The 14,353-nt window shown below is 42.4% G+C and overlaps 1 protein-coding gene across 1 annotated transcript in view; it reads right to left on the bottom strand.

Moving 5' to 3' along the window:
* Positions 1-14,353, bottom strand: part of LOC126335349 (segmentation protein Runt-like) — a 107,534-nt gene that overhangs the window by 73,244 nt on the left and 19,937 nt on the right. Inside the window, exon 2 of the mRNA XM_049998534.1 lies at positions 4,357-4,470. Coding sequence (XP_049854491.1) covers positions 4,357-4,470 — 114 coding nt within the window. The remainder of the gene's footprint in view (positions 1-4,356; positions 4,471-14,353) is intronic.

Raw genomic sequence — 14,353 nt, 5'->3', positions numbered from 1 at the left:
GGGCTATCGGCCGCCGGGATACGGCCGCTCCCAGATGAGATGCCGCGCTCGGCGAAGGGCAGCGGCGGGGGTAGGGGGAATATCGAGAGATCAATTGGAGGGGCGCGCGAAATCCGGGCCATTCCGGCAGATTCCGGCGCGGCGCAGAAGGGGCGGAGGCCGTGGGAGCTTCCCCGTGGAGGCGACACGGCAGCCTCCAACCCAGACTCGCGGACCCGCGGCGTCCCACCAGCCGGGGGCGGGGTGTTTTTATCGCGCGCCGCGGAGCTTCCTCCAAAAGCCTGTACGTTCGGCTATTACCGGCCGAGCTCTGCCCTCACGTAAACGAGCCTCTTACCCTGCGGCGTTTGATGTTGTTGTAATGAGACCCGAGGTTTCTTTGTGGAATCGATACACATAAATGATTTATCAGTTAGGAACGGCAACCAAGTCTCTGACATCCACTGTGTTGTCAACAGGACTGTCTCGGCGCTTTATTACTGTAAAATAATGCCTAATCTCTAAACAGTGTTTCCACCTGAAGTACTATCTCTCAGATCCTCCGTCTTCTCACTAATGAGATTCGGCCTTCCAGTAGTTCCCTACCAATCTCTTCATTTCAGAATAGAACTTTCACCTAACGTCTTCGATTATTTATTCGATAAGTTTCAATTTCTTTTTTCCTCCAATTGGTACGACGCTCTATCCCAGATTATTCTTTGTCTTATTTCTAACGCTGTTACTGGTATCCAGGGTGTATCTCCTAAGAGTCGTCAGGTGCATTTTCTCTGGTTCTTGGGCAGGTATTTGTAGTTTATTTTTCGCAACGTGTAGCTGGAATCGGCCGAAAAAACTACTGCTCATCGCATCTTTCGTGCAAGCTCAGTGTCGATGGAAAGCTTGGGTTTGTTTCCCGTTACAAACAAAATGATTTCTAAAGTGGAATTCTACGTGGCCTTTAGACATATCGACCGAAAAGGAGACTAGCGTGAAATTCGTTTTAGCAATATGTGTTAACAGGAACACAAAAAAAGGGTTCAAATGGGTCTGAGCACTATGGGACTTAACTTCTGAGGTCATCAGTTCCCTAGAACTTAGAACTACTTAAACCTAAGTAACCTAAGTACATCACAAACACCCATGCCTGAGGATTCGAACCTGCGACCGTAGCGGTCGCGCGGTTCCTGACTCTAGCACCTAGAACCGTTCAGCCATCCCGGCCGGCCAACACTAAAACACGAGGAAAAATGAGTACTCAGCCTGCCAGATCAATCTGTCTACGTCTAGGATACGTTCGACGCTTAGTACTATGTGTACGGATGCTGTTAGTTCATATCTAAATTTTCCTGCAGTACCCAGCCTTCATCATTCTTCTGTTTGCTGATACGATCCTTGTTAGTGGTGCTTCGTGACCGATCCATGCATGTGCAACGTGTTGCGGGACAGCCCTCATGAACATTTTGTGTATGTGCAGGGTCACTGGTGCCTGCTGGAATTGCCTCCCCCCCCCCCTCTCGCCCCCTCACCCTCACCCTCCGTCCCTGTTATAGGCTGTATGAGTCTATCTTGACAGTTTTGTTGTGTACCGCCGCAGTCTTCAGTCCGGTGTTGTTGCTCCAGTTTATTAGTCGATCGAGGGTGATACATAAGCTTTTTGCTTTTTTCTGAGTTCTTGCTCTCTACCCAAAGGTTGAATTTTCGGGGTTTTATATTTTATACTGGACGGCCAAGTAAGTATTGTGCCGTCGTTACCGTCCATTCACATAATTCCTGCTATGTTATCTACTGCTACGACCAACTTATTTTGTGTGGAATGGGTAGCGGGAGGGGGGAGGGGGGGGGGGGGGGAGAATGGAACGCACGTTTGATGTCAGACTCCTTCACCAACCTCTTCTTCTCAGAGCAGCTCTTGCACCCAAAGACCTCAGTTATATGTTGGAAATATTCCAATACAAGTTCTCTCTCAAAGTTTTTGCTGTCGATGGCACTGGAAAGTGCCATTAAAGCTATTCCCATGTCCTGTTATCTGTTCATTCTTCTAATTAGTGTGTTCCATATATTCCTTTACTCGCCGAGTCTGTAGAAGGAGTGTTTATTTCTGATCTTACCATACCACTCAACTTTCGACCTCCTCCTGTAACACCGCGTCCCAAACTCTTTAACTCCCTTCTTTTCCGGTTCTCCACAATCCATGATTCACTTCATTACAGTGCCGTACACCATATATGTATTCTCACACAACTCCTTCTCGAATTTTGATGTTACAAGACTTATTTTACCGATGAATTTTCTCTTCTGGTGCGCTTGTCTTCTTCTTATGTCCCCGTCGATCGTCCGTCATATGTTGTCTGGCTTCCAAAGTAGTAGAATTTCTTCACTTAGTCTACCTTTTAGTCCCCTGATCTGATTTCCGACACTCCTCGTTAATGTACGGTAACAATGAATGCTTAACTGTGTATCAATGTAGGGTAATAGGGATAAAAACGAAATTATATAATGGTTTAAGTTTACGGCAATGCTGGTAAACTTCTTCAGCCTTTCATATCGTTTCACAGCTTCAGGATAACCGAAAGAAGTGATAAAAAAATAAACTAAGGCATGAAATGACTAATAGGAAATTAAAAGTGAAGCCTTAGATTTGTTAGAGCAATTAGGGGAAGCGCAGTGCATCCGTTAAGGAACCTTAGGAAATTGTAGACTTCTGCCTCATTGTTCGCGCAACTTACCAAGGTAGCGAAGAAATACAGAAACGCAATGCTAGCATTATAACTTGTTGGCGCAGCCAATGAGAAAAAAATACGGAATGAAATTGAACTCGTTGTGGGAAAGACGACTCTAGAAACAGCTGATCGAGGAAAAACAGTGCAACAGTCGAACTGTCTACATAGTGTTAAATCTCACGTGGAGGTCTCAAGAATAAAGACGAGCAATCCGGCGAAATCGTAGATATTTTACTGTAGTCTGCGACTAGAATAAAGCTGGTTGCATATTTATATGTCAGTAAACATCCTAATACATATTTTAAAAACGAGAACATTTCTTAATTTTCAGTAGACGCTGGACCACTGGAGGAATGTTTGATTTGATCATCCAGTTTTGTCGAATTTCAGACCTCTGGAAGGCCGCTAATACATTGTCTTTCTCTGGTACAAAATAACGTATTTGTTACGGGTTTAAGATACTTGGTGTCTTAGTTCAAACATGTTTTGCTACACTTAGTATACTGGAGGGTGAAGAAACGTAACACACCTGTAAAGACGAAAAAAGGAGGAAGGAAACAGTTCAGAGCAATCCAGACACTAGTTTCGTGAACGAATCTTCTGATTAGATAGAAAATATGAAGATTTTGAATGGGACAAGAAAGTATTAACGAAATTGCAGCATTCTGTTATTTTCATCCGTTCCTATCCTCATTTGGGATATAGCTTTCGTTTCTGTCAGTAAACAGTAGCGTATCTAAAACTGAATGCATTTACTCCATCTTTTTACTCGAATTTTCAAAGAATTTATTATGTTGGCTTCAAATGCTCTCAAGTTTAATCTAAAGTAGTCGAAGCAGATAAATATGAGAGCGAAACTCTACGGCATTAAGTGTGACCGCCTTAATTCTCTATGAAAATGAAAGTTTTTGACAACATCGCTCATTGTCTTCGCCAGGAAACCAACTGACAGTCGAAGAAGTAACGGAATGACACACATGTAAATGGTGTGCGCATTGTGACCGAAGACTATTTTGACGTCTGTGATGGAGCGCCATACACAGCGACTCCAATGAAGTCACTGAAGATATCATGAACACGAAACATCAATTGTATCAATAGATGGAACAACTCAGTTATCTTTACGAGGATGTTTACCGCCTGATGTTACAAAATTCACAAAAAAATGTAATATTTTTCAATAATGTAACATTAAAATTGATACGTGGGAACGCTTCTGAAACTCGTATTTCTTCCATAACACTACTTTCCAGCTATGGAATTTCAGAAAATAATTCCGTATTTGATTTCAATGTCGTCATTTACTTGTCATGTCAGACATAGGGGGAAAATAATAAACAACACACAAAATGTGGATAGTTAGCAAAAGACTGGAAGGAACTATAAAAATGTTAAATGAGATACAGTATGTTTTGATACGGACAATGGATGCAAGCTCCGAAAATGAAAATCAAAACTTGAATTAAAGTACGGACAACTGTAATTCTAACATAGGGACGGAAAGTTTGAACGAAGATTATTCTCAGGCTTCTCGGAGAGAGGTGTTTGTCGTGAATCACTACTCTTCTCGATATGACATACTGACTGTCATGACAAGAGTTTCCTGTTGTCCTCGAAGCCGTCAGTAACCCGAAAATGACAATACTGGTGCACTTACTGGACTTGGTGCGCGGTTCTCGAGGACCATCCACCGTCACTTTGATGGCCTTGTTGTAGGTGGCTATCTGGAAAGGCGTCGAGCTGATCACGATGGTCAGCGAGAAGCTCTTCCCTGCAACAAAACCACAAATGTATGAGATAGCTTAACAACACAACATTTATTACAATACTTACACAATTTATTACATGCTGTGTATCACACTGGATAATTTACTGATTACTAGTTTATTGAATTGGGACAAATAAATTCTGTGCTGAAGTTGCTATAAAACGCGTCTGTACAATAATTTTGCAGTTTTCATCCGAAATATTGGGAGAATTGTTAATTACTATCGGTCAACATGCCCGCAAATTGATTGAATAAGTACTTGTAAATAATGAAACTGCTGTCACCTAGGATGATAATGCTGAGGATATGAGTATTAATTTTTTTCTGAACCTTTACATTTCACGCTTATTTGTTATGATATGACAACTGAGTGGAAAGAACTGAAAAGAACCATTATCGAGAAATTATTGCACTTTCTGTTCTTCTGCCGTAATGGTCCTAGCACGTCAAATATGTATTATTAATATTATTGATGCGTACAAAAGACATGAGACGTTATCACCAATAAGTTCAAAATTAAGCAGTACGCAAGACAATGCTAAGAAAACTAGTATTCTTTTTAAGCTAAATGTTCGAAGTATACTGACGTTTCTCTATTGCGTTGTGCCTGAAACGTGATTTTTATCTGCGTAGGCGTGCTTACTTAGTAGGTTTCGAGGCAACTTTGTATTATTGTACAGGCGTACCTGAATGCGCCCGTATAGCTGATTTTAACTTGGACGACTTCGGATTATTCGTGGTAGCAAATGAGGAGTTTTTCGTTGTTATATCGCAGTGCTCCAAACAAAATTTCACCCGCGTACTGCCCAACAGGGACGTTGTATCGAGTAGGCAACATTGTCTAAAAAAGTAAATAAAAGAAGGGGTTGCGCATATTGAAATATGAGGATAACGATCAGAAATGCCGGCGGCACCTTTTGTTGATGTGTTTAACCATTCCCAGTATCATTCGTATGATCAAGTGACGTATTCAGGCAAGGGAAACATAAGTTATTAAATTATCTGTTTAAAAGAAAAAAATCTGAACAAATCTAGTTGTCCGTTCACGTGAGTATGATACCCACACAGGTCCCAAGTTCTTTTGTGATTTAGTACTTTCGTATTACCGTGTTATGGTCATTAGTAGTGCATAAATACCCCTCACCTCTTAACAAAACAACTAGCTTTACAAGAAACGCTTGGATCGTTATAATAAAGAGGGTAAGTGAACACACATGTACGAGTTTGAAATATGCTGATTAGTTCTCTGCACAGAGAAGGCGTTGATACCAATAAAAATTTGGTTTTCTTGTATTGAGGGATATCGAGAAATTTGCCTGATATGTTTGCACAGCTCATTAGGCACTTCGTACGCATTTCGTCAAAATGGATTAACTGAAATTTCATGACCTCTTATAATTCTCTGCTTTTAGCTGTTTATCGCCAAAATAAATTCTTCTAAAGTTGGTGAAGATTTATATGGAGTCTGCTCCTATGTTTTCAACACTTAAGAAATGGGTGACTGATCTGAAATACAGCCTGACTTCTAGCAAAGATGACACTCATACAAGACGTTCCGAAATAGCAACCGCAGGCAACAACAACCGGAAAGTGCACGAAATAAACTACGAACAATTAATGATGCATAAAATATTGACTATATACGCAAATTAGTAGATGTAGTAGCCTACAGTTTAGGTGAATCATTGACTATTAGAGAGCTAGTTCCTTATTTATTGGACAGTGGTAAAAGAAATACGAAAACCGAATTTTCTAGCCCTGTTCGGTCCGTTTTAAACGTATTCGAGCCGGTTTTATGATGATTTGGATGTATCGCTTCAAGTGAATAAGGAAACCAATACCATGGAAGGCGAAGATGATATAATCTACCAGAGATTATTGTGAGTGGGTTTTGGAACACACAAGCGATGCTCCAGATCGATTATGGTGCAAAGGGTACAATTGCCACTGGCGAATGTTAGGCACGAAATTATCTTTCAACAGGAATTGTTCGGACCAACCTTGTCAACCTCTGACATACAACTCTCTTCATTGCTAAATGAATTTGTGGCCTGGGAAGCGTTTCATCTCAAATAAACCATTAACGACAGGTGCGGATCGGGACTTGGGAGACATTCGACACTTCGAATGTGGAATGCTTTCACCGATTAACCCTGGGGGAAATGCATTATTTGGCAGAGGGAATTTTTCTGAAGCAACGAAGTGTTTAAATGCCAGGACGAGTACTTCTGGTCACACCTTCTTCAATATATATGGCATACATTGCATTACGTCTTACAGCAATTTTTCCGGTTGTTTATGCAGCAGTTGTTGTTCAAGAATATTAATAAAATGATTTAAATCAAGTATATCAGTTCTATTCTAGGTCTAAGTCTTTATTAAAAAATTTCTATATCCTTTTTCCTGTCCACGGGACGTGACGAAATTCATCGTGAGATAGACGAACACACATAAAGCAGTCCCCGATGACTTCGTTCAACGAAGCATATTCACACGTGTAACTTACAGAAAATCTCGCATGGAGCCAAAAACACACTGACTAATATAGAATTCTAGACGTTGTTCTCCTGGCTACATATTTAGAGTATTACTCCTTCTACTACTGGTACACATAAATTTGGAATCGTTTGTGAATATTAAGGCAATGAAGTTCCTGAAAATCACTCTTCAATGTTTGTTTCGGAAAAGCACATTGGAACACTTCGAGACCCTTTGAAAGTATAATCGGTAGGATGGCGATGGGTCTCAGAAAATTATAGAATTACGTACATAAGCTGGTACATCGCTAAGCAAGTATTGAGCTAGAACTGTTCAATTTTCACTATTATGACAGCCGAGCCGATTGCAATTTTGGTTGGAAGCCCCACTGTTAGCGCAGACGACCACAGAACATAGTCATCATCTCCGATAGCATATCAGCCCTACAACTGACTAGAAACATCATACTAGCCATACCAACCCCACAGTTACAGCAATTGCTGACGTTCTGTCTTTGGTGCAGAGGAACTGTCGCAAATCGCGATGGTATGGATGAAAGGTCACTCAGGGGTACCTGGAAATGAACAAGATGTCCTACCGAAGCAAGTATCTCTGCATGGAGCTATTGAATATGATAAACTTAACTCTTACTTAGAACGACAGGGGAAGACCAAAAGCTCAACTGAATGATTGTATCCCCATGTACTACTCTGCAGAATATGGAACGGTCAGCCTCTAAATCTATGCCACTATGTACCTCCTGTACTCGTATATATGTCTGAATACTAGTGTATCTATGTCGCTGTAATACAAAGTCTGATTTTCGAAGCTGTTTTCCCTTCCTGTCTGGATGGCACTTATAGACCTGTACAAATACTCTGTTCTCTATCCACAGCTTTTGAAACTATTCTCACAGGACACATACACAACATTTTATCGTTAATCTAGACGTATCATTCATATGGACTGAACTAGGACAGCCGCAAACATATCCGAACAGTAATTTATCATTTTTATCGCTTTACGTATAGCACTTTTATGGCGTACTACCACTATGTGTTCCGTTTTCGTCTTGTTTACTCGTTTTAGTATATTTTGATTGTAGATCTTGTTTTATGTCGAATCAGTCCTTTATTAATCCTATTTCACCTCGTACCAGGGTACGACTAAAATATACCTACCATGAGCTGTCAAAACAAATTGTAAATTAACATTTCCTGTGTTGAGCTGGTTGCTTGGGCATGTTCCAAACGCTTATATTTTTTTAAAAGTAATGTTATACGAAATGTTGTGAACAATCAATGCAGTCCTTGATAAAGAGTGCATCACTGTTGCCTTTTGTTTATTCTGGTCGGAGGTAAGCGTAATGCTATTCGGAGCAGTGGCTGGAAATCAAGACCAAATTGAGAACTAGGGATGGGATTGTTCTGAGTGTTGGTGAGTTCGCAGTTTGCTACATAGCGTGTTGTTCTCGAACGGCAGAGCTCTGATAGGAAACGAGCGACCATTAACACAGCAATGGATCTGGGCAATTGGCGGTGGTACGCACTGCGTCCGGGAGTCGAAGCGGCGTCCCTGGAGAGAGGCGAGCGCTGTTCGCCCACCCCTCGGGCCGGATTATTAGCATGTGTCGCACTGATTTAATACTAGTCCACAGCGCTCGCAATCATGCCAATTTGAATACCATTACAGCGATGCATAGATTTGGCACTGAGAGTAGGAACAGCGTTTTGCGTAATCGCATTATTTCAGATTTTTGAGAGATGCGTGTTATTCCAAATACATCATTATTAGCCTAACGCGACGGCTGTGCATTTTTTGTTGTGCCTGTGTGCGTGAGAGAGAGTGTGTGTGTGTTTTTTCTGTTTTGTCCATATTACGATGTATTAGCCGGCGCTGCCTGCAAACGTAGTTACTGGTGTAAAAACGCCTGCGCCGTGATGGGGTCGCGGTAATCGAGTGACCTCCTGAAAGGGCGACGAAGAAGCGTTGCGAGGCCACCGGGTAATGTGCTTCTCGTTGCTAAATGCTACACGTGAACGCCTGCGGCGGATTCGTTTCCAGTGAGCCCCGTCTCAGAACTCAATTTTCGCATCACGCGAACTCGAATCTTCTTAGGAAGGGCTGTGCCGCTGTATTTCTCGTTAAATACCACCATCAAATTTTGTCTTTCATCTTTTTTTCATATCTTACCTTCATAAACGGGCGATTGTGGCCCCCGCTAAACAAATGAACGTGCAATCCAAATGTGAGATGGTATGAACTGAACAACTGACCCGTTCGCAAACGTCAGGGCACAACTAAAGAGAAACACGACAACTTTTCACATAATCATTATAGTTTGCTTGCTTATAGACTTGGTACCTCAGCTAATCCAGTGTCCTAGCGACAGTCAAAACTGTGGTAACCTAAAACATTTAAAAAGTTTTAAAATGAGCATCAGCAAAAGCGTATGTGGTCACATTAAAACAGAAACAGATGAGAAACTGAGAAACTAAAAGTATCCGATGAGTTTTGTTATTTGGCCAGCGAAATAACTGAGGGTGGCCAGAGTAGTGAGGACGTACAGAGTAGCACTAGAAAGAAAAACATTTCTGGAAAAGAGAAATCTGCTAAGACTGAATATAAATTTAAGTATTAGTAACTCTTTTCTGAAGATACTTCCATGGAATGTTAATTTGGTGCTAAGGAACTGTGCTGAAGATTAGATTGGAAGATCGGATAACTAATGAGGAGGTACTTGAATGGAAGTGGGAAGAAAAGAATTATATGGAACTACTTGATTGAAAGCAGGTGTTTGTTGATATTACATATCCTGGGAGGTCAAGGGGTCATCAATTTTATGAGAGAAGAAAGTACTGGGGAGGAGTAGAGGTGCTGAATAGTAGTGAGACAAAGGTTTGAGTGCTGTGAGTAGGTTCAGATGGATATATTATAGGTTTCAGTAGTTACGTTGGGGTGAAGAGCATTGGACAGGATTAAATAGCTTTGAGAGTTGCATCAAACCATATCTCGGACTGAAGATTACAGCAGTAATAACAACCATAAAACCAAAGTTTTGGCTCTTAATTTAACTTTGAAAACTGTCGAATGCTATGTCATTAAGCAAACTAGTATGAAATGAAAATGTTATGGAACAACTAAAGAGAAACATGAGAACCTATCATATACTCTTCATATTTGCTTGCTTATTCACTTGCTGTATTACAGTCTAGGGTAAATAAAAGTGACCTGGAGAACAGAGTTCCAGGGTACAGAGAAACACAGCACAGGGAAGGAAATACAACAGTAACCGGACAATAGCAGATGTTAAAAGTGCTCTTCGCACTTCTGGGCCCTGGTGAGCAAGTTACTAAAGGCGGATCGAAGCTGGACTGCTGGAACTGTGGCACTCTCAGTCGATATGTACTGCTGCAGTTCTTGAAGACTGTGAGGGTTGTTGCGATACATCCTAGACCTGAGTGCGTCCCCACAGAGTAATAGCACAGTCACATATTAGGTGACCTGAGTGGCCAACCAGGTTCGAGACCATACTGACCTCTGGTAACAAATCTGTCTGTCAGGCGTGATATTTGTGCAAATATGCTCCAAGGTTCGGCAAGCTGTATAGGCAGTTTCTCCATCCTGTTGGGATATATATTCAGATCCAGTCGTCTCCATTCATCCGGGCTACTTTCATTTGTCCCACCATGTAGGACTGCACCTAATCAATTACATGTAAAAACTCTAACAATATCAAAACAGTGGTCAATTACGAATTTTTAAAAGAGTGCTCTGTGTTATATGAGCTTAAGTGTTGGAGCACTCTGTCATTTAGCTAGGTCAGATATTTTGTGACATTTCAACTTGCCGAAGTCATGATAGTTTGAAATATATGAATAGTAATTTAATATTAATGGCGGACATTCCTTCCAGAACGGTTGCGTATGTAGCGGGAATGCTAGTTGTCCGCGGTTATACTTGTGAACTCGTGTACTCACTGTCTACCTGAGTGAATCGAGTCCACTTTTACCCGACAACAGACTCGGTTGACAAGAGTGCTACGGCCGAGAATCACGAGTCGAGTCTACTGGCAAACGGAGAGACCGAGTTCGGAGATGACGTCGCGAGACTCGCTGGCAAGTTTAAAGTGAGTTTACGGAGCTCATCTCTGATCTAGTGGTACGACGCGTAAGCAACAATATTCTGAAGATAGCTCCGGGTCCCGTGTGCACCAGCTGCGGACAGGACCTTGCATGCGGTTCCGTGCCATCCAGGGCATGCCATCGGGTCCTATTTAGCTTCCAGAGATGCCGTATCTGTTAGCAGCCGAACAACGGGTCCTGGTTAGAAGGCTGAATGATGGCTGCGGGCATCAGGTAGCAACTGGACTTCAGAATCCGTACTAAGAAGTGGAACCGACGTCAAACATTTGAGCCAGCGCCGGGGCGGCTGTGGGCAGTGGTGGACAAGCCTTGTGTTCGGTGGCGTCTGGGTTAGCCCTTTGTGCGTTTTTGTCCTTACTGTCGGAGTGACTACAAGATGGACCTCTGTCAGCTGAGGATGTTGAACTGGAAGAGCTGCAGTTTCTTGATGCCGACAGAAGCATGTGGACTGGAAAAGCAGTACAGTGCTGTGCAGTCGGGGAGGCAGCTCTCAACTGGACGGGGTGTGGCTGGCTGTAATGCGGATGTCGTATGGCTGTGGCAGTAGCTGTGGACGTCCAAGAGATACGGCAACTGTGAGCCACGGCGAAGGGCGGAAGATTGTTTCCGTTACAACGATTCTGCAGCACGGCATGATATGGCTTGTGATGTAGAGTGTGTCGTAATTGCACTTCTGCAGTCATTAATCTTTATCAGAGATCTAAAGCTGAAAACGCAAGGAGGCCGTAGTGTGTCTAGATTGGGAGAAACGTGTCTTGTATAGTTGTGTTGAACTGAAAAACCACGGTGGGGTAGTGGTGTGCTCTTGTATGATAATTTTGTTTGAAATGAAAAGATACCGAGAGGCCATGACGTGATCTGATTCTATCATTATTGTTGGTCTCTACACCTATCAATGATCAATAAGTTCTACTGTTTATGCTGAGAGTCTATTGCCAGTCCCTGCACCAAGTATTGATATCCCGACGGTCTTCCGAACACTGCGTCGTAACTTCTCTGTACTCGCATCAACATTTTCTTTGACCCTTGTTTATCCAGGTGTTATTCATGAGATCGTTTAAAAATATTGTGAATAGAAATGGTCCTATAACACCTCATTTGGGTATGTCCAGACATACGTATACGCGACGCTAAGACGCTGTGCTGTACGGGATCCTTACCAGTTAGAACTGACAGAGGTCGTCGATGAAGTTCAAAGATGGACAGCTATGTTTGCATTACTGCTAAATAGAGGAGACAGTTTCACGGATATGATAAGGGACTTGGACTGGGATTCATTAAAACTAAAGCGTTTTTCATTGGGGAGAGATCTTTTCACGAAATTTCAATAAGTAACTTTCTCCTCCGGATACGAAAATATTTCTTTAACTCACACATACATTGGGGAAAATGACGATCGTAATAAGTCGAACAAATCAGAGCTCTGACGGGATTTAGGTGTTTACTTTTCCTAAGTGTTTTTCTAGAGTGGACGGGTCGATAAATAGTCTGTAAGTGCTTCTATGATCCCTGCATCATACACTTAACGTGTGAACCGCAAAGTAGTCTCGTAGAAGCAGATGCAGAACACTGCATTAGTTTGAACGCTAGTGTCTGTTACAAGGAGACATTATTCGGGCAACCCAAGTAACATTTTTATTTAAAATCTCAAATGTGGCTGCGTGCATCAACTGTAAAAAGAAATCATCGTGACGATAAAGTGAAATTCTGCCAATCATTTGCCGAAATTAAAAGTTTATTTAAACTCCTCCACCTAGGTTTTGACGTCATTAAAAACGTCTTCTTCAGAAGGATCAATGGTTACAATTTTTACATAATGTTGTAGAGTTCCGATAAATTTGTAACCATCAGACACGTTTCCGTGGTGCATTAAGGTTACAGTTTTAACATAACTCCACTACGTTACGTAAAAGTGTAACCATTCATTCCTCTGAGAAATAAATTTTTAAAGACATTGAAACCTAGATGAAGTGGTTTGAATAAACTTTTCATTTATGCAAATGATTTGTTGTATTTCACTGTAGCCTCAAGAAGATTACTTTTATTGATTTCTGCACTACACTTCAACGTGACACAAATATATGAGAATATTTTTCAGCATAGCCACCAAGTCTCTGAAAATAACGGTGGGAATGTTCTATAAATTGTTCAGTTTTTCGACCATTGAAATTCGCCCCATAGCCACGGGTCCATACGAGAACCGTTGTGTAAACGCCCTCATCGTCGGAGAATCTGCGATTAACTGGACATTGTCATCTGTGGTCGACATCGATGGCCTTTCCTCCAGATCATCATCTACGTCTGTCCAGCCTCGATCAACTTGGCGGCACAGTTTCCCTATGGCTGGACGCGACATAGTCTTTGGTCCTTATGCCGCCAGAATTTCAGGGAGAACCGTTGTGCAATTTACATGTTTTGTTCATAAGAATCGTACTATCCCATGTACATTAACTTTAGAGTACGTTTCCAACTGCCGCGGCGTTTCTCTTAAGCACTGTGATGCACCTGTTATAGGTACCGCGACAGAGGCTTGTCTGCTGACAACCCAGAACATGTACTCTCTTCCGACATTGCGCCACCGACCTTGTTGGGCAGTGGTCTTAGAGCGAGGCGATATGTGTAAGATTATGAAGTTCCCTTGTACCAACACTGTCTAGAGGAGGAACAAGGCAGGGAGAAATGGATAGACGTTTGCGTCCGATGGATTTTGTGTGGGGTGGCTCTTCTGGGGCGACGAAAACTTTTTGACGCAGGAATGCTACCGCAAAAACCTCGATCAAATGCGGTGACTACCAGGCGTAATCAACTGATTTCAGGTATTCGGCAGTCAGCACCGTAGTTTATAGGTTGGTTTCGAGCAGGAATTCCCTGGAAATTGCTTGGGGGGGACGGAAACTCGTGTTTTATTTAGACGCATCGAGTGGAAAGGCCTGAATGTTACACGTGAAACGATCGCGAGCGCGCTCGAACGAAAACAACGAAATTTGTTTCGGATAAATAATATAAAAAAAATCAGCGTGCACGCAGGCGCGCGCTCGCTCGCGCCGGGCGGCTCGCAGAGTGTCGCTTCGATCGCGGTAATTACGGCCGACCTCGCAGCCCAGGTTTAAATACTTGCGCCGGGCGAGCGACGGACGGCAAGGCCCGGCCCGCACTCAGAAATGAACGTTTTAATTAGCGGCGCGTTCCAATTTTCCATCAGCATCCCTCATTATGGGCGGCGTGGTTATCCGAGCTGCCGGCGCTTGCTCTATATTTTATAA

This window comes from Schistocerca gregaria, chromosome 2, assembly GCF_023897955.1.
Source record: "Schistocerca gregaria isolate iqSchGreg1 chromosome 2, iqSchGreg1.2, whole genome shotgun sequence".
NCBI classification, from domain to species: Eukaryota; Metazoa; Arthropoda; class Insecta; order Orthoptera; family Acrididae; genus Schistocerca; species Schistocerca gregaria.
This window is presented reverse-complemented; position numbering and strand designations above follow the sequence as displayed.